This window comes from Perissodus microlepis, chromosome 22, assembly GCF_051167445.1.
Source record: "Perissodus microlepis isolate ML-2025 ecotype Zambia chromosome 22, ASM5116744v1, whole genome shotgun sequence".
Taxonomy (NCBI): Eukaryota; Metazoa; Chordata; class Actinopteri; order Cichliformes; family Cichlidae; genus Perissodus; species Perissodus microlepis.
The window spans coordinates 30,329,723-30,354,894 of record NC_140481.1 but is presented as its reverse complement, the minus strand read 5'-3'; the positions used below and the strand labels follow the sequence as shown (position 1 = coordinate 30,354,894).

At 39.1% G+C, this 25,172-nt stretch overlaps 1 protein-coding gene across 1 annotated transcript in view; it reads right to left on the bottom strand.

The window, feature by feature from the left end:
- Positions 1-25,172, bottom strand: part of grin2da (glutamate receptor, ionotropic, N-methyl D-aspartate 2D, a) — a 260,349-nt gene that overhangs the window by 20,860 nt on the left and 214,317 nt on the right. The window contains exons 11-16 of the mRNA XM_084920174.1: positions 24,305-24,430; positions 21,663-21,775; positions 16,799-16,915; positions 15,776-15,936; positions 9,668-9,737; positions 8,904-9,021 (exon numbers count right to left, since the gene is read on the bottom strand). Of these exons, the coding sequence (XP_084776300.1) occupies positions 8,904-9,021; positions 9,668-9,737; positions 15,776-15,936; positions 16,799-16,915; positions 21,663-21,775; positions 24,305-24,430 (705 nt within the window). The remainder of the gene's footprint in view (positions 1-8,903; positions 9,022-9,667; positions 9,738-15,775; positions 15,937-16,798; positions 16,916-21,662; positions 21,776-24,304; positions 24,431-25,172) is intronic.

Here is a 25,172-nt window from a genome sequence, read left to right as displayed (position 1 = left end):
TGAAAAGAAAAAAAAAATCTGGGTCCAGCGTGAAGGATCGTGTGCCACGTTTCACTTCACCAACAGTCGTGGAGGAATTCAAATGTTCTCTGACAGCTGAATTAAACTGAGCTCAACTCGATTGACCCTTCTTCCTCTCACCCCACTTCCTGCGCAAATCCTCACAATAAAGGCTAATACGCATGTTCATTCTGCGTATGGCTCGCTCCCATAATCTAATTTATCAAGTTTCAATGAACGTTCAGTTGATTTCTCTCCCTCTGCCCGGCTCTCTGCCTCTCTCCCTTTATCTCCCTGTAAATACGTTAATCATGGCAGTCAGGGCTGCATAAAGCTGCTCTTTGGGAGAAATCTTCCCTACAAAGAGCTGACAGACAGGCAGAATTTCCTCCTTTACCTGCACTGAGGAGGAAAATGCCACGGAGTGAAGATGGAGAATCGTCTCAACAAATGAAAGGAGCAGGCGTGCAAACCAAGACAGACCATAAAATAGAATCTGTGTTTCATTCTGCTGATTTTTGGCAGTTTTGTTGTGATTTGGGAACAATTCAATTTATGCTATTCCTTAATATTTTAACCTGTGCCTCTATAACATCAATGGCTTTGTGTTGGTGTGCAGTGAGGAATTAAGCTCCTTTATTCTTTAATCCTCTCAGGGGCATAATAAATATCCCCTTTATCCAATCTGTGCAGAAATAGCATTAAGAAAATTGTATTATGACCTGGGGCAGTTTTATACTTCACCTACAATGTCTTCTAAAGCAGTCAAATATATAAAACTGCGTATATGATCGATTCCAAGTTTGTGTGTGCATAAAAACTATAAATAGCATAAACATGGACACACTCTATAACGTTTAGTTGGCTCTTAAACACACCTAAGCACAGAGGTGACAAATGAGAAGCACAAATATAAGTTTTGATCATTTCTTTATAAACCATTGAAGAAATGCTTCCCTTTCTTCATGAGCTTAGGCCAGGAAAACTATATCGGTTTGGCTTTCAGTTTCTCTAGACTTCTTTTTCCAAATCAATGCTAATGCTGTCATTGTGTAATAACAATAATTTGCTAACTTTTTCAAGTAAAAGTGCAAAGTTTCATTCAAAATCCCCAAAACTGGCGAGTAGCACCCTGACTGACCAGGTCATCAGCAAAAATGGAGATCATGGCGTCCAGAAATTCTTCACAAAAAGAGCTTTAATCACCAGCATGGGATCATTTCCCTTATACAATACTGATTAAAAGCCATTTTTTCCAAGACAGATTTGGGCTTATTGGAAATTATTAGAAGAGGAAGTCAAGTGTTTTTTGTTTTTGTTTTTTGTTAAGAAGTCTGCTTGATCATATAGTTCATTTGGCCTGGTCTCTTCAATTTTGGATCACATTTAATGTGATATGTGTAATATTTGGATTGGATTAAGTTTTATTTGTAACACTGTGGACAGCAGCAATATTTAGCATATAAATAACCGAAAGAGAACTCTGCTGGGAAAAAAGCAAATCATTTGAAGTTACTGTAACTGCTTCGTGTGAGTGACAGAAATAAATTATAGGAGATACAGTTCCTCCATCACAGAAAGAAATTGCTTTGTTCAGACATCAGCCAAAATGTACAAGTACAAATAAGAACTGGGACATGGAGAGGCAAAGGCTGGTTTTTTTTGGGCAAGAGTGATGGGAATCGGGTGGAGGAGGTCGTCAAGTCTAATTGATCTCTTAGACCGATCCTTTCCCCCCCTAAAGGTACTTCTGCAAGACACTTGGTGTAATAACAGCTAAGTGTACACATTTTGTCCAGCAGTCAGATAAACTTGACTTTTATAGATATCAAATTTACTTCTGTGAGAGGACTGAATTTTGCTTGCTAAAATAATTATAGCTGAATATTTTATAATAGAAGGAAGATCATACTAATCAGCAGTACGGCTCAGACTTTCTTCATGTATACGTGAAAGTGTACGCTGGAAAAAGCAGCGTCAAATGTCTTTGCTTAGTTTAAGACGGTGAAATTCTATATAGATAAAAATGTATTGTTTCAGGGATTATGATTCGTTTTCTGCCATTTTTAGTGCTTTGTTCATTAATTCATTTATGTTTAAATGCTGATCACAGATAATCTGCAGCTTTGGTTCAGCTGTGCAAAGTAAACAAAAGATTATAAACAAAATTGCAGGTTCAGAGAAAAATCTGTGGCTCTGTTCTGAATCTATAAAATGAAAATCAACATCTGGGTCTCTGAAGACTCAAAGGCATTTACACAAAAAAAAAAAGAACATCAAGAAAAAATGAAATCAATTTCCCCAGGGTGAGCTGTGTTGCTCTGGTTTGTTCCACCCTTAGTGCCAAAAGCTGTTCATATTCACATCCTGTTATCATTCTTTTGTGTGTGAGGTGTTCTTATTGGCTTTGCTCAGTCAGCATGAATCACTGTGAGTGACACGAAGCGGAAGTGGAATGGAGGCGAACCTTGGATGCATGCTACTGTGGGATTTGAGCTCAGGTGCAACATCAGCATTTCTAACAGTGCACATTCCTGGATCTCTGTCCTTTTCGGCATCGCTTTGAAGAAAGTTTATTTCTTGGAAATACGGTGCAGCCACGTGGGACCTGACACACAGATGCCTCATCTTCAAACAGTTTTCTTTATCAAAAGTATTGCTGTGCATCTGCTGTCCTTTGAATTTTCCTCTTTATACTTTAGCAAATGAGGGTCAGCAGCGCGACAAAATCAGAGTTCAACAGGTGGTAGCTGCTATAACAGATGGTAGCTAAAAGAAGACACGATTCTCTATCAGGAAATAGATAAATGATTGAATTGAGGAAGGCTAGTTCAAGAATGTTTACAAGACTCGTAGGGAAATTGCCCGTGTTCCCACAACGAAGATTCATGAGGGAACTGATCAGTCAGTATTTCAGAGCTGCAACAAGGGTCTAAGGCTAAGAGGCTAAGGCTAAGACTTTCTGTTCTGTGTACAGTTGTTATTTAGAAATGCACATAAAATATTTAAAAAAGGTGTTAAATAACAAAATTGTTTAGATTTTGTTGAGATTTTAGTTTACCTGCATGTAACCAAAACCTGATCAAACACGACTTCTCAATACTACATTGGTACCAAATGGGAACTAAAACCCTCTCAGAAGCCGGAAACAAACAACAAAAGTAGAAGAAACTTGAACTTTTTAATAATATGTTAAAAAGTTTAAGGACCCAGCATTTAAAAATAATTTCTTCTATTTTTTCTACATCGACAGCTTTGCAGTCGTGGTTGTCATCCAACCAAACAGCTAGACATCTCATTTTAAGGACAAACTCACACATCTCTGTTTGAACATTTTGTATCACATACCATCAGCCTCCAGTGTTCTCTTCCCCTGGGAGCTGCTGTCACCGCTGCCACTGAGGCATTTTCCACCTGCCTCTCACTCTCTCTAATTGCGAAGAGGCTAAATTGCTCCCCAGAGTAGGCAATTTGGTGACTGACCAGTCATGTGCTAAGAAAGGAAACGACAGCACTCTAACAAAGAGATGCATTGCTAGGAAACATTATAGGACTCTTAAAGGGCCACGCTGCTTGTGCAGTGCATAATGAATTCATGTCACGTCTTTGGGGTTGGTTATGAAACTGCTGTAGCTCGGTGTTGAGATTTTAAAGAGCTTAATTATCACAATTAGCCAAATATGTGAAATGCAGTTTGAGCAGGTCCTCTAGTGCTGTTCACACAATTATTGTTTTTTAATCAAATTGGGATTATTACACAGAACGTGGATGTTATTCACAGCCCTGGATAAATAACAGCATTACCTATTTATGCAGGTGTGCTTTTCAGATTTTTATCCACTTCTTCTACTCTCTCTTATCCGTTCAGATCAGGAGGAACCAACTTTACCTAAAGGCTGATGCATTTTAATGACATCTGCTCAATTTGGCTTTTCTAGCATTTCACTATAAAATACTATAGGAACCAATCATATGTCAGCTTTGCAGATGTCAGAATTTAAATGCCACTGTAAGTTATTTATCAACATAAATAAGTCTTATAAGCCATGTAATCAGATATTTGTATATAAATATATCAAATATTTTTGGTATGAGAAAGGACAGCCAGTAAGAATGTGTGTGGCGTTGGTTTTTAAAGGATAGTTTTATTTTATTTTATGTCTTTTGTTGTCAGATATGTGTGTGCTAATCGTCTTTGTGACTTTTCCAACTTTCCTGTTTGTCAGTGGTTTAGGGGTTATTGGCATTGTCACATGGTTTAATTAATATACTGACATTTACTGGATAACTTTAAGCATTTTTTTGTTACATCATAACACTGCATAGATCCAGGCAGGATCTGACAATGTTTAGGAGCTAATTTCCATCCAGCTTCGTCCACCAGGCTGTCATGATCTTCCTGCTGTGTCCCTCTCGACTCTCACACACACAGACTCCAGACCTGCATTCACCCCTTCTCTCTGTGGTCTAAACAATGTTTGTTTGTTTTTTTTGCATTGTTATTTATAATTTTCTATGAACCAGCAGAATTGTATGCTCCTTAAAAATCCCTTACAACATCTGTTTTCCTTCGGTATTTCAAATTAAGGCTTGTAAAATTTTAAATGCATAACTGAATTCCTTCGTGCATTGAACAGGAAGTCTTTGGCCCAGCTGACAACAGCCTACAGGTTCTATAAAGTATATTAAACTATGTTTTTGAAACATAGTCTACAAATATCTAACACCAGAATTCATCTGAATGAATGTTGTAGTCTTTGTAGTTCATTGGGTACAAATTCATCCCTGATATTCTTTTTTCTCATAGTTCAAATGCAGTTTTAATACATTTGTATCCAGAATCAGTGCTGACACATAAAGGAAAAATAACAGAACATTTCATTTGGTTAGAAATAGGCACAGCAGAAACTTGACAAATGCTTTCATAAAAACGACCTCTGCTGCCAGAAATGATCAGAAAAGACCAAAGCTGGGTATCTAGTTATTTAGTACGTGTTTCTTATTTTGTCACACTTGGAAAGTTTGAAAGTTCGAATGTGACTGCGACAGACTGGTGACCTGTCCAGGCTCTTCCTCACCGTACCTCCTGACCTCTGACAAGACAGCAAGCCGCTGAAATAGACTGCTGCCTCCCTGAACCCTGCACTTGGATAAGTGGAAGATGGATGTTCAAATACAGCTGGAAATGTAGATTTATCTCATGTTTTCCTTTGGCTGTAATCCACAAAATTCTATGAACCTTCTCTTGTTTTCAGTGTCATCATGCTGAATTGGTGCCACAGATCATGTTCACTTGTCTGCAGGATTTGCTGTAACTTTATTGGAGACTGTTTAAAACAAACAACCCAGAGGTTCAAGTATTCAGTATTTCAGCTGCATGCTAAGAGACCAGGCCTGAAACAATGAGAAACAGGCTGGTTAACATTACACTGTTTAAATGTACTCTGTAGTACCAATGAGCGCTTTGAGCTCCTTCACTGCTCCTCAGATCTGTATTTTTTTCAAACCTCTTTTGTCTCCTGTTTATTCCTGTGCTGAACAGATCCACTCATCAATCTTCTTTGGACGCTTTGCCATTACTGAGCTACTAATGACAAATATGTAAATAAAAATGTGATTAACACATAAATAGCCAGAGTTCTTGGAAATGTTCATGATCACCAAATGTGATATCGTCATAGCAGAATGAACAAAGTCTGAGAAGGCCTGGGTTTAAATCCTGTTTCTGTGATCTTTTTACATCATCATGAGCAACACAATCAAAAACTGAAGTCTTGAAATTCAACAGAGACCTAAGAAAATGCAAAGAGGCTGAAATTACTATCAGACTATAAGTCAGAGGATGGGGAAAAAAATAGGCAAACATGTGTATGCAACAAACCAAACAATAACTTTGAGGGTAAAATATTTAGAGGAGTGAAGTCTGTCTGAAGTCTGCTGTGCAGTATGTGTATTTGTGTATAATCAGGTCAGACAGAGAATATGGGAAGTGTTACTGTATGAACCAGAAAAAGAGAAATGTGTGTGCGCAAGTGTGTGTACGTGTTATCTGACAGCTTTAGCAGAGATCACACAACCCTCCCTCTTCCTCTCTGCTCCTCCTCCCTCTGACCTTCTCTATTGATCTTCCTCTCTCTCTCACAACCACCACCTCTTTAATTTATCTATTGACCCTCACCTATCACACCTTTCTCCATCCACATCCCTCTTGCCTTTTCTCTCTTTTCTCTTCCTCACCCCCAGCTTTAAACTTTATCCTCCTATAACACTCAACCACCACCATAAAACCTGTGTAAACTTTTTGATCATTATTCATTTGCAGTGGAATTAAAGAACTAGAAACCTTAAAAAAAATAACTAAATAAATAAATAAAACATTTTTCTCCAGTACAAGCTCTTCCTGAACATCATGACCCAGCCATTTTTAAAATGTATAAAACTTGGATAATCTTCATAAAGAGGACTCCTGGTCACCCTGCTGTTACCATAAAAATGTAAGTTTTAGCTGCATTTTCACCAAAAGTGTTGCCACCTTCCCAATCGACCCATGTCAGTGAGGTTGAACAGCATATTTAGATTCTGCAAGGTTTTTGATTTTGTTTACAGAGGCGCATAACTTGGTGACCTTGGGTGCTAACTCCATATTTTGGGGTCTGATGAGCAGATTCCTTAGTAATTCTCAATCAAAGGTTTTGACATGTCTTGGTTTGTGGAGTGGTTATGGCGTAAGAGGGACAAACGGCATAAGTAGCGTATCAGAATTACCTTTTACTTCTGTAGTAATTAGCACAGTAATTAGGACGCATTAATGAAAGGATCATTTAAAAAGGAAAATTAATATAGTCCTCAGTACTGCAGTCATGAATACAGACATGAATGTAATAAATGTTTTTGACATATGACTACTCTTCCTTTGAATGTGCTGTTTGCTGGTGGGCAGTAAGGAGATTACATGAAATGCGGTGGGAGTGCAAAGAAAATGGCGACCAACAATGGCGATCGAAATCAAGTAACTTATTAAGCTAACTGAGCTGTAACAGAGTAGCTTTGCATGACATGTAGCTCAGCATAATCCTTATTTCTCTTAGGTAAACATATATAATATCCACTGACTGAAATTCACTCTTTAGCTTTGAGGAGACTGTATGTTTAATCCAGTTGTCTGATGAGTTAGCTCTGCTCAACAGAAGAACAGCAGATGACTGGGACCTCTAAACACAGAGTTTAGAGTAGATTTTGATTTAGATTCACTTCATTTCAGCTACTTATACCATATAGATACACTGACCTCATTATTTAAAAGTTTGGCCCTGTTTAGCATGAGAATGCAGTGAAGGTGTGATCGGTTTCCTTTAACCATCATCTGTGCAGACCTCTCAAAGATCTCACAGAACTTTTTTTACATTTCAATATTTTATGACTTTGTCACGTTGTTGCTAATGATTTGACATTACTATTTTCTGTTTATACTTTGGTGCTTTTTTTTTAGGAACAATGGTTTGGGGTCTCAGAGGATCCCGGTCTGAAGGATCCACTTCTCCCTACACAGTTTTAATAAATTAAACTATCTGTTCAATTAATATATTCTATGAGTCTAAAATTAAAGAAAAATACAACATAACGTGACAATAATAAAACTCTGTCAATCATTTAAAAAAATTATTACCTTCATCATATACATGAGGAACTTCCCAGTAATCCGAATGTTGGGAATATGGCTGGATTAAATGCACCTGAGAGAGCTGGGGCATGTGATGCTCATGCTGTATATAAAAAGAGCTGATACTACATTGCGAGCCCCAATCTGAGCAGCAATGACTCTCCTAGGAGACAGGAAAACTCTACCTCCTGATGTGACTGTCTAATGCTCACCTGGAAGACCTACTTGACAAAAGTATTACCTTTGCTCCTGAAATATAGACAGCAAGGTAGTAACTGTTCCTCCTCCTGTTACAGGCCAGCATGCCCTGAGCAAAGCATGAGGGAAATTGGGTGTTATCAGTGCCTGAAGTGTCTGACTAGCTTCAGTCGCTTTTAGCTGTTTCTGAAACAACCCTAGTGAAAGCTTGGTTCGTATCAGCAGACAAAAGTCAGACTGGGCAGGCAGGCCGTCCCTTTGTCATCAATTCTGCTTAAAATATTTATGGACAGAATGTCCAGGCACACCCAGTGGGTGGGGGTATCAGTTCAATGGTCTCAGATTTCAGGTTCTGTTCTGGAGATCATGACTTAATTGAGTCATTTCTTCCAGCTTGCACTGGGAGACAATTAGCTCCTCCAAGTCTGAGGCCATGGTTCCCAGCTGGAAACGGGTGGAGGAGCTTAAGTTTGTTCATGAGTGAGAGGGAGAGATTGACAAACATACTGAAGTGGCATCTGCAGTAATGTGGATTCTTTACCGGTCTGTTGTGGTCAAGAAATAGATGACTCTGTTTATAGGTTGATCTACTTTCCTACCTTTATTTGTGGTAAAGGTATCGTGGATACAAGCAGAACTGGGCTTCCTCTGAAGCGTGTCTGGACTCCTTTAGCGATACGTGATGAGATGGTGATTTGGAATGGACTCAGAATGGAGCCGCTATGCCTCCACACTGAAAGGAGCCACTGGAGGTGGTACCAGCATCTGACTAGGATGCTTCCTGGGCAACTTCTAGGTGAGGTGTTTTGGGCTCCTCCTGCCAAGAGGAGGCCCCGGAGCAGGCGAAGGACACAACCAGGTTGTGATTGGCTTTATGCTATTTTTTTCTTTTTAGATGACATTAATTACTTAATTAACTTTTATTATTACTTATTGGGGTTTTCAAGTTGGTAAGATGAGCATTAACTATGTGCTTCTTGTTCACTCCTTCGTCCTTCCTGCTAGCGCGTCTTACGTGTTGCTTTCTGGTCCCTTTTCAACTTACCATCTCCAACTAACTGCAGCAGAGCCAGGTCCAGTGGGCGTTTCCAGCGGGAATTCTTGTGCAGTGCAATACCGTAACCCGTAGTGGCAAACACCTTACCAGAGCCGATGGTCATAACCTTTTTGAATTAAACACATAAAGGTCCATAAATCCACGTATACACACAAACATATTAATTCACAGAGAGCCAGATATGAAGACGCAGATGGCAATGAGCAAAAGATAAATTAGTTTCATTTTAACTGTAATTTCTTTGTGTACTGTCACGGTCACATAAATTCAGTTGGCTGAGCTCTAATATCGACATCCCAGAGTGTGGGATATTGTTTCAGTGGAGGAATTAATATAGATCCACATCAGTTGTAATAATTACTGCAGCAGTGGCTGTTGTATGAGGCTGCTGGGAGCTCAGGCCTCCCACAGACCTTATTATAAATGATCACCAGGAAGGATTTTCATTCTTGCTGTGGGAGCCGTATCAAATACAAACTTATAAATAAATCAACACCAGTGCCAACCAGAAATGACGATATTAACCAGCTACAGGCTGCAAGGGGAAAATATAAATGCATTGGGTGTGTTTGATTTATTTAATGCAGATGCACATCTTGTACAAGTGCTCATTTAGCATGCTTGTTGTGTTTTTTGTTTTGTTTTTTTGCACATGGTAATAGGACAAAGAAACTTGAGCAATGGTTGCCCGTATGCACGAAAGTGTCTCTGTGCAGAGGTGTGAAATCACTGTGCACAGATGCATTTCCTACCTTGCAGCCCTCGTCCTTCCTGGCCATGTAGTTCAACACTGCAGCATCATAAATGAAGGCATCTAGTTTTCTGCAGGGGAGAAATGAAGGAGGAAAATTACAACAAAGCAATGGAAATCACTGACCTGGATCTAAATGACAAAAGCAACTAGAGAACAAAATGACAAGATATGATGGAAAAACCAGCAGTGAGACAATGTCTCTACAAAGACATCAGCAAACAGAGGGCTCTTTCTAAACAGTTTTTCACCAACTTTCAACAATCACACAGTGAAACATTCATAAATGGAGGAAGAGATGCCAATTCTCCTCCTACAATAGCTTGAATAGAGCATAATTGAATGCAGCAACAGGGGAGGGGGTAATTTAAGCAAAGGATGTGAAATTCACTTTTGCTCAGGAAAAATTCAAACAGTTATTGTAATTTCTGACTGCAGCTACTCACAAAAAATGCAGTTTTTTTACATAAATGTTCAGGAAGTTTACAAAAGCCTTGTTTCTTTCAAAGTCACCACATGACTGGGTAAGGCTTAGTATATTTCGGCAACATTTAATCTAACTGAAAAAGAAATAAACCATAAATCACTGTGAATGATGATATTTAAAGCTAACTAGGAAATTCATCTTACGGCAGATCAGTCTGTAAATGTGTTATGTAAAGGCTGTTATCAAAGCTGTTGGACTGCATTAGTCATACCCACCTGTTTCAAATCTTATCAGCCCATCGAATGCCCATTATATGTTGTTATCAGTCCCTAGCAGCACCTCTTAGTGGTGGTAATTTCACCCTGCTGAACAGCAGCAACCCGAGGTGTGTTTCTAGGTTAAAACGGCAGTAAAAGCATCTTTTGGACGTTTCCTTTGTTACGTTGGAAGGTCTTTGATTTCTTTTTAAGCTCAAAAGGTAGTTGGTAATGTTCAGGAGAAGATAATGGTTTAAAATAAAGATACTTTTACATTTATTACAATGAATAACAGCCTACTGCGCCTGGCAGAAGGTAGAGGAAGGTTATCACACATATTCAATCAATCAAATGAAGTAAGTAAAGTGAAGTTCTGGCTTGATAAAAACAAATTATCATTAAATTTGAATAAATCTAAACTTATGTTATTTGGAAATAGTAGTTTAAATACAAATGCAAAGATTCAAATAAATGGTGTTGATATTGAAAGAGTCAGTGAAAATTAATTTCTGGGGGTAATAATAGATGAAAAACTTAACTGGAGAGCTCACGTAAGATATATTCATTCCAAAGTATCACGAAGCATTGCAATACTAAACAAGGCAAAACAGGTATTAGACAAACATCACTTCATATTCTCTACTGTTCACTGGTTTCACCATACTTAAGCTATTGTGCAGAGGTCTGGGGCAATAACTATAAAACCACATTACATTCACTTTTTACTCTTCAAAAAAAGCAATTCGAATCATCCACAATGCAGGTTACAGGAACCTACAAACTCACTATTTTTGCAGTCTGAAATATTGAAAATTGACGATCTAGTGAAATTCCAAGCAGCACAAATTCTATTCAAAGTAAAAAATAAAGAACTGCCAGGTAATATTCTGAGTATGTTCTTTTTTGAAAGAAGGAAGTTATAAATTAAGGGGTTTTTGTAACTTCAAAACAGGGAAGGTGCGTACTACAAGAAAAGGCTTTTGTCTTTCTGTTCATGGAGTGAAACTATGGAACAGTCTGAATATGGAATTAAAGCAACGTCCAAACATAAAACTGTTCAAAAAGAGTTATAAAAATAGGATCTTCTCGAAACATAAAGAAAAGGAAAATATTGAAATTAAGTGAATGTCTCTATTTAAAAAAAAAAAAATTCATGATGTGATATTATAGCATATAGTATACCAGAAATCTGTCCACTATTTTTATTACAAATTATATCAGTAAGGAAGCTGACTAAATATTAACTGATAATTTATGGCAAAGGGGTGGGATTAAATAAGTGTGTACTTCTCCCCACTCTCTTTCAACATGTAAATTAATCAGAACGTTTTTTGTATAGTATTTTTTTTCTCTCTTATTTTTCTTTTCTAAATGTACCTGTATATTGTTCACATGTTGAAATAAATTACCAATCAATCAAACCAGCTTTAATTCATTTTCTACAGCAGTGATGTTGTAGCTACCTTGGATAATGTGGTTCAAATCTGAATCATGTTGCAGATATAAGGAGTTTTCTGTGATGCAGTTGCAGTTATATGCATTTTTTCTTTGCAACATTATCCAGCTGTACATATCTTAGGAATTAGAAACTGACCAAGTGCCATTCTCAAAACTGCAACTCCCAGGGTGTCATGGGAGGGTTTCCTAAATTCACACACTACATCATATGGTGTGATAATTACTCAGCCTGTGGTTTCACTCTTTGGGAAAATGAGGAAATTCTTAGTTATAATAATCTAAAATATTGAGACTAGCATTAATTCAGGCAAGACAAGAACTGAAGCTCAGACTGTAATCCTCACAGACCGGCTGATAACAGCGAGCCTCCCTGTGGTTGCTGCACATCTGAAACCCAGGTCCGTCCTAGCTTCTTCTTTTAATGCCACATCTCATTTAATCACTGTTATATCACTTCTCACTGATGCCAGATTGTTTCTGCATGCTGCTCTCTCACCTCAGGCTTTCTATCTGTGCACATGCAAGGGCAGAGACATACCACCAAATATAAATTACTGCAGGAAGAATCTTCTCCAGTGATCCAGTAGTAACAGTAATAATTAACCCTTGGATGCACAACCTACCAGTACCTACACTCTTCCACGAGTGGGGTCAAAAATGACCCCAAATAGAAACAATGCATTTTGCTATAAACTCGGTTGTTATTCTTCAAAATCTTTAAAACAAAGAGTTGTAATATTTTCATATTTGAGGTATTCCTCATAAAACATGTTTGTGACATGAGGCCCTTTGCATTTTTATTTATTTTTTTCATTAATTTTAAGAAATTGCAGTTTTTGTATCACTTCTATCACTTTTGTATGCTTGCTCTGCATATACTGCAGAAGCTGGGTCTTCCCCCATGAAAGGCACACGTTGTTCATCCACTGTAACACAATCACTGAGGATGAATTTCTGCCTGCAGTTGACCAGGAACAGGCCCCATATGTAGCGGAAAGCTGCCATGTGGTTTGTTTTCAGTCCATAGGCTCTGGTCCTCTTGTCATCAAAGTGCAAGAAACTGCGAATATCTTTAAATCTTTGAATTGACATAGTTGCCTTGAACAATGGGTTATGCAGAGGACTCCCAAAAAGCACACCGTCTGGTACATCCCAGTTCTTCTCACTTTCTGCAAGAATGGTCAATCAAATGAAGGCCAGCTTATGTTTGATTACATTTTTCCACTCTTTTCCCCTGTCTGTGGCTACTCTTCGTGCCTCCATGTTTGTGCATGTCAGCACCTCTTCTATTATATTATCAGACATGAACATCTTCCATGCATCTATTGGGGAGACAGTACTAAACCCAGGTGCAAGCCCTGGCTGACTAACTCAGAATATTGTGGCCAGAGCAGTAAGAGGGGCTCATTCTGTTAGACTAAATATTTATTTCCTCTTCAGAGGACTCCTCTGTATCTGACTGGCCTTGTTCAGTGGGGGGGGGGGACAATAGTCTTTGTCCTCTATATCTGAGATGTCAGATTCTGATTCAGTGCCTCCGATGGGCTCTTCATCCCATCCGTCCTGGATCATTTGTAGGGCAAGGTTCACAGCTGGCCTCATAGCAGCCATGTTACTTTAAATATTAAAAAAAAAAACATCAGAAAGGACAATGTTTGAAATGCACAGGAAACTATAAACAGGGCTGCACATAAATGGTCCGCAGGTGCACATTTGCTGTCAAAATAAAAGACGCGTTCCAGATAAGAAGTTGGGACGCTCGTTTGTGTACATAAGATGTTCTGGAGGAGGACAGACATTTGTTCAGAACTCTTAAAGATGTCGAAAAAGCAAGCTCTGTAAGCAATTACTTTGGTGTTCCTCCACCACAAAAGAGGCACGTATTCTCTGAATTTCCAGGAATACTTTTATTTTGACAGCGAATGCGCACCTGCGGACCACTTATGTGCAGCCCTGACTATAAATCATATATGTTACTGTGTAAAAATTTATTCCTAATCCATCAGAAGTGTAAGTGGGACAGTCAGAGTTGCTAAGAATGAAAGTTCCATAGAAGATTCCATAGGTACTGCTTGGTCATTTATGACCCCACTTGTGGAAGAGTGGGGTAGTGATACAAAAACGGCATTTTTTATAAATGAATGAAAAAATAAATAAAAATGCAAATGGCCTCATGTTACAAACATATTTTATGAGGAATACCTGGAATATGAATATATTACAACTTTGCATTTTAAAGATTTTGAAGAAAAACAACCCATGGGGTCATTTTTGACCGCACGTGTGCATCTAAGGGTTAAAAAGAAAAAAAAATCTCAGGATTAAAGTATAGGGAAAAATGAATCATTTGAAATCTGCTACTGGAGTGGAAGCAGTGCAAAATGGATATACATCAAAAGTGAATTACAACAGTTCATCATCAAGTAATGGATTAAATGTAACAGCTCAGCTCACACTGGTGATGTACATCTGAGAAGCGGATGATAGATTTGTCACTACACCTGCTCTTCTACTTCACATTCATTTATATTCACACTCAGGGAGCTGCACAGATCCACAAAATTGTTACTGGGGGGGAAAGCGCTCAGTTGAAGGGTGGAAGATTTAAAAAAAAGGTGACAAAGAGGGTACACAAAGCAGGAGGGGAGGAGGTGGCTGACAGCAAAAGGAGAGGAAAGGGAAGTTCAGATATTATTATTGGGTGGCAAAGGAAGCGCACAGGAGTTGATGAACTGGGAGCAAGGAGTTAATGAGAGAGGGAGGAATAGACCAGTCAAAGGACAGAAAAAAATCATCATGAGAAGAAAAGGAAAGCACAGGAGGAGAAAAGATGAGATGGAGAGGCGGTGCTCAGTGCCATGGCAGGCAAATCAAACAGAAATCTTCATATCACTTTGCCTCGACGGATATTTCCTTTGTATATAATGTCAGGATGACAGGTGTTACCTGGTTCCAGGTACCAGGATAAGGAAAAGGAAGATAAACAGTGTGTAATGGAAGAGATGACGGACAGACTGATTGAAGTGAGCTAGAGAGAGGTGGAAAATTAATGTAAAAGGGGCAAGAAGGACAAGTGAGTATGATAAAAAGGAATGCATCGTTGTGTTTTAATAACACGCTACGTCAAATCTACTAAAGACTTCGCCCGCTGTTTGCTGGCTTGTGTGTGTGCTTGCTTGTCCCATTAAACATTTGAACCCTAATCTGCATCACTCCCCCCTTTCCCCTCCACCTCGCCCGCTTCCACATCAAACGTAATGAGCGAGTGTATATTTTATGGAAAGTGCTTTGTGTACTTTGTAGTCCCATAGGCGTATAATAACCCCCCCCCATTGTTGAAGACAAGAGGCGCCCGAGTGTCAGCCAGTGCTGAGATGGCGCAATTTTCCCACCGCACTGCGGTTGCTGCTAGCATGTATTATTTAAAAGTTTCCAGCCCTCCACACCTCTTCTCCAACTGCATTTAGTAGCCATGATCCTGATCGGGCTGCACAGGTTACAACAGTTTGCTGTGGCTCCCGGGGCAAGGCAGATCAATGCGCTAACGGGGTGAGTCAGGCAAAAACGGCTCCTGTAATTGAACCGAGCGTGGACGACAACACCGCCTCAAGTTAAAAATAAAAGATATATAAAAACCAGGGGAGATGGCACGGTATCTGTTTAAAGTAAGTGCTGTTGTCAAAAATGTGCAGCTTTAACTTGAATCTGGGTGCTGTTTAAAAGAGTGGATGACAGCAGAAGTATATTTGTAGAAATGAGATGTCTAGTGCAGGCAGAGTGTGGTTGCGTTCGGTCGTAACAATATCTGACATTTTTTACTTCATGCTCTTCCAAGTCCCGATCTACTTCCAATAGTGTTCTATTCGTATCTAACCGAACACGTAGGCTTTAATTTCTTCTATTTCACATGACAAATCCACACTCAATCCACACTCCAAGTGGTTGCTAATAGTTCTTCTATCCTTACCCAGTCTTGAGGTTGTCAATGGCTTCCTCTACACCCTTCTGGTTGTTGCGAATCATATACTGGTGCATGTTGGGATAGTTGGAGCGGATGTTCTCCTCAGTGCTGCCATTTGGCACCGTGCCGAAACGCAGTGGTGGGTACTGCTCTGTCGGCTGCTGAAACTGCACAAGAAGAAGAAGAGGAGGAGGTGGGCTGAGATTAAAGTGACAGGAGCAAGGACGGAAGTTAAAGAGTGGTAGCTGAAATGAGGGAGAGGAGCCGATCCGTGCTGCGGGATGAAGAGCTGCAAAGATTCAAAGACTTCACTTTCAAAGAAGAGCCCCTGTGCTACACTTTTCTAAAGAGCTCAGAAGCAGAGAGAGACTGATAAAACAGATGAGGTTTTAAAGTGTCAAAGCAGCGGGGCACAGTTTTGTGAGTTGTGGTGAAATTGCGCTGGAAAAATCAAAATAATAAAAAAAGGAAAGTACACAGTTTTCCACTTCTGTTAACTTAAGCTATTCTGATGTGCTCTCTTAAAGGCAGACGTGAGAGAGTGCAATATTTGTGGCATAATCGTATTTACAACCCCGATTCCAAAAAGATGTTGGTTTGCTGAAGGTATGAGGGGGAGGGAACTGTAGCTTCTTTTAGTCTGCGTCGATAACAGACGGGTGACATACTCTCTGTGATGTGCAAAGATGAATTAAAATTTGGATTTGTGATCCCAGTGAAGAGATTCCGGCTTCTCCCTGCTTCTTTATTCCACCCAAAATGACCTTTGACCCGGAGAACGTGTTAGCATCTCTCTCTATTCATTTATTTTTCATTGTACACAGCATTCCATGTTTTTGGAAACAGGGTTGTATTTATTTTGAAAGATGACCCTGAGTCTGGGGGACTTTGGTGTTGTAAGTTTTAAATCACGTAAAATATCCATGAATATCTCAATATCAAATATGTGGAATTTCTTGCTAACCATTCAGTCCATCATATGACTATTCACCTATTTGTAAATCACGTATCCACCCATCCATATCATACCTTCTTATCTGACAGCCCTGAAACCGTGTCGATGTACTCCTCCTGGATCATGAAGGCAGCCAGGTTGGCAGTGTAGGAGGCCAGGAAGATGACAGCGAAAAAGGCCCACACCAGCACCTGAAGGTAGAATGTGGTGGAGTAAGATCAATGAGGACTGAGCCTGACAGGTGTGAAAGTATTTTAGGATTCCGGTGACTCTATTTCCACTCCCTGGCATTTCATCGCTAAACTCACAGCTCTGAAACTCTGTATTGCCTGGAGGGCTGGTTCATACTTTCCAGCGTGGCATTTCTGCCTCCTAAAGCTGCAACCCAGGAATCTGTCGCACAATTAAATGAACTTAAATTGTAAATAATATTAAACTAGTTGCATATTTTTAAATATGGGAAGAAAGAAAATCCCTTTTTTCATGCAATACACTCCTTACATCATCACGTCCATCACAGTGGATATAAAAATACCTTCTGCCCACCTTAAAATTCATTTAGGACCATTGATGCAGCTCATGGTTAAGTATTTAAGCACAATTTTGAAATACATAATTTAAGTAATTAATTATATTTAAAAGGTATTTTTCAAATAAAAAAATATATTGTGTAAAAGTTATTTAATATTGCATCTCCACAAAGGAGGAAAACTTGGTGAGATGTGTTGTGTTTAGTGCTTTGTATAATTCAAGCTTCAAGCGCTACATCCTTCATCATTCAAGCAGTTGAACTGCTATTTCATTCACATAGCCTTTAGCTCAGAAAACAGATGGTGCAAATTTATTCCAGGCTTGGGCTCATTGCCTGTTAGCCTATAGCTATTTGATTGGTTATTTGCTACATAATCTTGTTTTTCTTGCACAGATACTCGTTGGCAGAAATTAATATTTTATTGTTAAAGACGTGATCAAATGTATTCAGCATAAACAAAGTGGATTATCTTTTGCAGCACAAATAAAAAAAAAAAAATCTGCCATTTGAAGAAGAAGAAAGATTAGAGAACGGCCTGGAGACTCAAGTACAAAACTGTGGCTGACTGATTTGTTTTAATAGTTTTTGGAGAAACGCAAACATAAGGTGAGAAATCGAAAATTGTTAAAAAAGAGAAAAAAAAACTAAACACTGGATTTAAATTTGAAATCACCTTGAAGCATCCCCTTCAAGGTTACATATTTGCGCCCCTCTGGAGTGCTTCCAGCACCACTGCAGTTTTTAGATCGCTCCTTGGAGGTCCTATTTTGGCATGTCAATGCCACCGTCTTCTTCAGGAGTTCTTCTTCTTCTTGATGTTTACTTAAAGAGTAATCAACTTCTGTGCCAAACTGATGCAAATTTCCTCCTGATGACTGTGGGTATCACTAGTGGGTATCATATGACTGGGTATCACATTCAGCGACAATTTAGATCGTTCCTGTCTGCATCGCCTCCAACTGGTGCAGAACGCTGCTGCTCGCATGCTGACCGGTTCCAAAAAGAGAGACCACATCACTCCGGTCCTCTGCTCTCTCCACTGGCTCCCAGTTGCTTTTAGGATTGATTTTAAAATTTTACTGCTGGTTTTTAAGGTTCTTAACGGTACTGCACCTCCTTACCTGGCAGAGCTTCTTAGCATTTACCGCCCCAGGAGATCTTTGAGGTCAGCAGACCTGATGCTTTTAGATGTTCCCAGGTACAGATTAAAGACTAGGGGAGAGAGGGCTTTTGCTGTGGCTGCACCCAGACTGTGGAACAGTTTACCTCCTCACATCAGACTCTCCACAAGCCTAGGAACTTTTAAAACTGCTCTTAAAACTCACCTCTTCTCATTGGCTTTTAGCAAGGTTTAACTTATTGTTTTAACTTATTGTTTTATCAGTGAGGTGTTTTATGTACTTGTGTTTTATTGTATTTTATATTTGTATTTTATTGTACAGCACTTTGGTCAGCCTTGGTTGTTTTTAAATGTGCTTTATAAATAAACTTGACTTGACTTGACTTGACTAACCAAACAACAGCCTTCAGAGGACGAGTTTGCAGTGTTTGTCATGGCCTAAAGGTGGTGCATCGGGTTAGTTTGTGTGTGTGTGTGTGTGTGTGTGTGTGTATGTTTTCATGAAGTGGTGCAGAGGTATACAAAAAGCCCTTAACGAGCATGGACGCCACATTAAATCAGATAAAGATTATGACTTTTATGAGAGAACTGCAACAAGTGAGGTTAATATTTCATTTTGTTTTTTATTTAAACACTAGATTTTCATCAGATAATGGCTGTTTTCACATTGTAGTATTGCTGTCTGAGTAAGGAATCAAAATATATTAACTACCCCAAATTACTTTAGCAAATTGATACGATTCTTCATAAGGTTTTTTAGGCAATTCAGTATGGAGACATTTAGCCGTACAGAAGAGCTGCTTTTATTGCTATAAGATGGTTGAATCCTGACATTCAGCCAGGAAGCAGAGATGTGGATTAGCCGGAGCAATAAATTTGCACTTGCTATTTGTGGTGAATAGGACTATTTGTTTCCACAGTACTCTGTTTGTGCCAAAAGTTAATTTGCATAATTTTCTTAGTGATTAAGATAGTAAATGCACACCCCTACTAACTGTGGCAAATCAGCATAATTAAAAAATATAACTCCTCAGTGGAGGCTTAAACGACAGACTGCTTGGGAAGTTATCGACCTGTGGACTGATGTAAAATCTGTTTAAATGGTTAATATCAATAATAAATGGTTGACAATTATCCTTCCAGCGCATAGTGGGGTACTTACTGACAACCCTGAATAGGCTTAGGCAGGTATGAAAAATGAAGTGGAAGTCATTTGGCAAATAAACCTCCATTAAAATTGGATTTATCTTGTAATCATTCTTTCTTTTTTCCTTTTAATTAGACGTGGTTGCCTCGTAGAATATTTTGGCTGGCAAGTGTTGCAAAAACATATCAGATACAGAGTGCTGGTGCTGCTAAAGGGGAACCTTAAATATACAGTTTTCTCTTCAGTGGATTTTTTAATCTTAAATTGAACATGGGAAATGGTTCGATGGGCAAGAAAACCATTAATAACTCTTACCTGCAGGCTGAAATACAACTAACTTTAAATCCAGGTTTAAAAAAAAGCACACATACGATGTTGAATAATCATCTTCTCTGCTCTAACCCCCTTTTGTGAAGCCTATCAAGCAGCTAATGAGCTCTGAAGATGATTGGGGTTTTGTTGAAAAGCACTTGGGCAAGCAGTCGAACAAAATACACCTCGAGTTTTCCCCTCCTGTGGCTTTACTCTGCATTAGAGATTGCAAGCCCAAAGTAACAGCAGGTACTGAAAGGACCACCACAGTGAAACAAGTGACTAAACAGTCTGTTAAATAATTGTCTTGTAGACACATAGATTACACTGAAACATGACATTTTAATGACTACAGTTTAATGTCACACAGGTATTCGCTTGATGGTGAGAATGTAGTCATTTGAAAGTTGAACTACTTTTGACTCACAAATCGTTAATTTAGGCTTGTTAGTAGATAGAAGTTTTATAATTTTGCTTCTGTAGACCACCACAAATTAACATCACTTTAAGTAAAAATGATTGTTTTTAATACTTAATGAAAATCAATTATGAAAATCCTTTTTATTCAATGACGCACTAAAGTTTAGAACCTGTGGCGATCTCCAAACGCTGTGTTACCTCCTGAGGGTGGCTGCAGTAAAGACCTTCCCTGCACTCACCTTCAGTTGCTCTTTCTCTGTCGGCCTTTGGTTTTATAAAACTGAATAGGGTTAAGAGCTTTGGTTAAAATCCCATTTCTCATCTCACATTCCATTGCCTTAAGAAACTCTTGGGTTCCTTTTCCCAGTATGCTTTGGTTCACTATCCATTTGCACTGTTTGCCAGCATTTGGCTGAATCTGAGCACAGAGTACAACCCTGGACACTTCAGAATTCATCCTGCTACTTTTATTAGCAGTTACAGCCAATAAAGACTAACAGCACAACATTCCCTCCACTGTGTCTGACAGATGACGTGCTATGTTTTGGATCATGAGCTCTTTCTCTCCTTACTTTCCTTTCTGATCTCTAATCTTGGGTTCATCTGTCCAAAGAATCTTTTCCAGAACTCTGCAGGCTCTTTTATGTGTTTTCTGGCAAAGTGCAATCTGGTCTTCTTGTTCTTGTGCGTAACTAGTGATTTATACATTGTTGTATCCATCAATTTTCTTCTGCATACCCAGTTCAGGATCTGGAATCTAGCCCAGCTGTCACACAGGTAGAACCTGGACAGATTGGCAGTCCATGTACAGAGACATAAACAACCACTGACACATTCACACCTATGACTAATTTAGAATTGCCAAGTAGATCAAACTTTGTAATGTGGAGAAAACTGGAGCTCTCAGAGAAAACCCACCCAAGTATGAGGGGAACATGAATTCAAATCCAGGACGTTCTTGCTGTGAGGCAACCACTGCAAAACTGTGCTACTCCACTTGGTTGTAAGTCCTCTGTATTTCATGAAGTCACCTGCTCATTGTAGACCGTGATGATGATAAAACTTCCTCCTTGAGAATGTTCTTGACTTGGTTAGATGCTATGAAGCTATTTTTCTTAAACATGGAACAAATTTAATGGACATGAATTTTATTGCTCTTCTGTGGTCATTCTAGCTGTTTGCTCCTACTGAGCTGGTCAGTGGATTTTTTTAAAGAATTGTCCCAAATGATTGATTTGGCAAGTGCTAAAGTTTTTGCTATTAAAACAATTAAAATGGTTAAAATTGACCAATAAATACTGGACCTGGAGTTGACTGTAATTGATGCTCTAGTTTGATGAGTCATTCACACAATTAATAAAAAAAATAAAAAATAAATAAAAAACACAGCCATTTGACTAAATTTACCATGATCTTGCTGGTGGTTCCTCTGGGATTCTCCACAGGCACAGAGTTATTGAAGACCAGAGCCCAGAGCAGCCAGACAGATTTCCCTATGGTGAACTTAGATCCCCCTGACTCTGAGAAACAGACAGACAGACAGTGTGTTTATGAAGGAAAGTAATACCTGTTTAAGACATTACTGGAAATTTCGCTGAGTGATGAATTAAGGCCAGAGTTGGGAAAAAAGCTATTTTCAAAGAAATATGAAGAGATGACTTAAATATCCAAATTTATGCTCTTAGGAAGAAACGCACCACTCTTTGAGTAGCAACAAAGAAATTAAGATTTGTGACATGTTGCTCACATCCATATGGAGAAGGCCACTGAACTGTTATCCATGATGGATAATCCTGAGTACCCTTTGCACCATTTACTGGCAGGCAATGGTGCACCATCTCTAACAGGCTGATTCAGCACCGCTGCCACAGAGGAAATATTCTATAGCATGTACTATCATCCTCTATAACTACTACTAGCAATGGTAATAGTAGTAGAAATATTTCCCATATTTTCACTCATTCATAAAGATTTCCTTTTAGTCCTTTTAGTCACTTAAGATCATTGCTGAGGTCCAGGTTCCAGGTCCGGGTTCATGGTTCTGGGTAAAATTTAGTCTTTTGTGGTTTCACAGAAAGCAAAGCCAACAGGTAACAAGAAGTGGAGGTTCTGTGGGGCAGGACTGATCCAACAGGAATTTTCAAGACAATGAGATGCAGAAGAAACTGTTTTATATAAAACGTGTATGAAAAGTATTTCAAAAGTTACAGAACACTATTGAAAGTATTCTGTACTCTGAAAAAATTATTCCAAGATGCTTCAAAGACAGAAACTAGTTGGTTTTATAATAGTTTGGTTAACCGCCATTAAAGAGCAGCGCATAACTGTGTGGCCTTGGTGACATTGTGAATGAAATATTTGCAAGTCTGCCTAAAATCAGGTAATGCTAGCAAACAGAAGCACGTTGTTAGTCACACTCCACTGTTGCTTTAAGACTTTTAATTGGAAATACAGGGACAGAGCCCAGACTTTGAAATTAAAGTAGAAATTAGACATGTGGACGCTGTTGCTATGACAATACAGAACGTTAACATTAACAACATTAACATGCATTAAATTGCAGTGATTGTTTGGACCAGCTGCCCTGCAGTGATCTAAGAAATGTCTCATGTTGAAAGTTCAAACAGACGTAACTGAGAAGAGGACTTATTTAAAGTTATTAAGCCTGGCAGCAGACACCCTCGTGTTGAATGTAAGGTCATTATGCTGTGAATCACTATGCTGTGAAGTCTCAGAAGGATGAGAAATAAAAGAACAAAAAGACACTGACTATAGCTCATTGTTCAACATTAAAGGTGAAGCTGCACGTTTATGGAAACACAGTCATTATGTAGATATGGTACAGATGTGTGGAGAGGATTACTTTGAAGTATCTGAAGTACCTTTTCTTCAAGTAATGAGTGCACAAATTAAGCACACGAGGCACTTTATAGTGTCTTTACACTTTACAGTGTATTATATTTGAGTGAAGTGGAAGTTAATTTGACGTATTTAAGTCATAGAATGGATAATATGTTACTGTTTTGTCAAAGCCACTGAAGTGTGAGCACAAGTTGGGAACTCATCACATATAGATCCTCCTTAAACTCAAACAGTACTTTTAAATGTTTAATGTGTAGAGACCATAATATTTTCCTAAATCTGGTGATTAACTCTGACTAAGTTGCAAGGGAAAGCAAAAAGCATGTTAAAAGCTCCCAAAGTGGACCATCGTCTAGCTACCAAACTTGTGAAGTAGGTCAACACCAACCCTTTCATGAGCTTTATGCTCTTGGAAAAAAAGGACTGCTATATAGTACGTCTTATACTATCTAACATTGCAATGGTCAGTGTGTCAAGGTTTTGTATTTCTGGGAAGCTGGCAGCTTCTGACACAACACTAGTGTTTGACACCCTGGAAATGTTGGAAAAAAGAGGACAACAGAGAGGCACAAGTCTCTGCAACTGCCAAAAACTGGTAAGTAGACCTTTAAACTTTAGCTTATTAGACTTTTGTCAGGATATAAACTATAGAAAAGATTATATAATAAGATAAGAATAAGATTTAAACATGCTTATAAAGAGAGATGAAAGTTGAAGCGGTTTGATACAGAAGAAAGAAAAATGACGAGCGTGCACAGACATCTACCTGTCACATAAAATGAGTTCACTTCTACTTGTGTCAGTTTATTAAAACATAAAGAACAACTTTTCCAGGTTCTAATTAAAAATAAATGTGTCTGGGCAGAGACGCACACAGTAAATAGTTGCAATAATGGTGAAGTGACAAGTACTGTAAAGACGTCAACATCAACCACCACCACGCAGTCCGTGTTTGTTTCATTATCATTAAATAAGCCACATTGTGGGTGTGAAGTGATTGTTTTGAATCCTGTGCAGTCAAAAAAAGCGGAACGCTTAATTATAATAATTTGGACAAACACCCTCCTCAAATCAGCCCCCCCTCGCTTACATAACTGACAAAGTGACAAGTTGGTAATAATGTTGTGAAATGAGCAGTGGTGGTGGGTTGATTGGCGTGCAGACACTGGAGCGACTCTGTCACTTACTCTTAGCACTCTGCAGGCTGCGGTTGTATCCCACGGGGCTGAAGAACTCAAAGATGAAGACGGTGACAGCCACGACCGACAGGCACATCACAAACATCATCACCCACACCGCTGGGCTGTAGGGCTCTGCAATACACCAACACACACACACAAGAACGGATAGGAAAACTTTAGGAAGTTTTCCTGACATTTACTAATTACCACTTCATAAAATGGGAATCTGTGTGGACAGTGAACAAAGATTGATGCCTAACAACTATAGGTTTGAGAAGACCCTTGTCATCCCATGCACCAACTGTTTCTGGTGCAGTGGATGTTATAAAAAAAAGTCTGCTCCTCCAATATGCAGAGGGTTAGGATTAGCACACGGGGTTACTTAGACCCCAGAGGGTTAAATCACTTGTTCTAAACTAGCAAACAAAAACGTTTCACTGCACGTTTCTAAATGTCACTGTGAACCTGATCTAAACAAGAGGCATTGTAAGGCAGCGACAAAGAGAGGTTGTTTGATAGTTTGCTGGGATGAGCTACACACAATCATAGCGTCAGCACTCTGTAGTACAAGTACAACCTGCAAGTCCATCCATCCTTTTCAAGGTCGCAGGTCGCACTGGAGCCTATCCCAACTGTCTTAGGGCGAGAGGCAGGGTACACCCTGGACAGGTTGCAATTTAGTGTTTTCAATTAACCTATCCCCACTAAGTGTGTCTTTGGACTGTGGGAGGAAGCCGGGAGAACCCACGAAAATGAGAACATGCAAACTCCACACAGTTTGGCCTGATAGTGGAATTGAACCCAGGACCTTCTTGCTTTGAGGTAACAGTGCTAACCACCGTGCTGCCCCAACCTGCAAGTGAAATCACTTTTT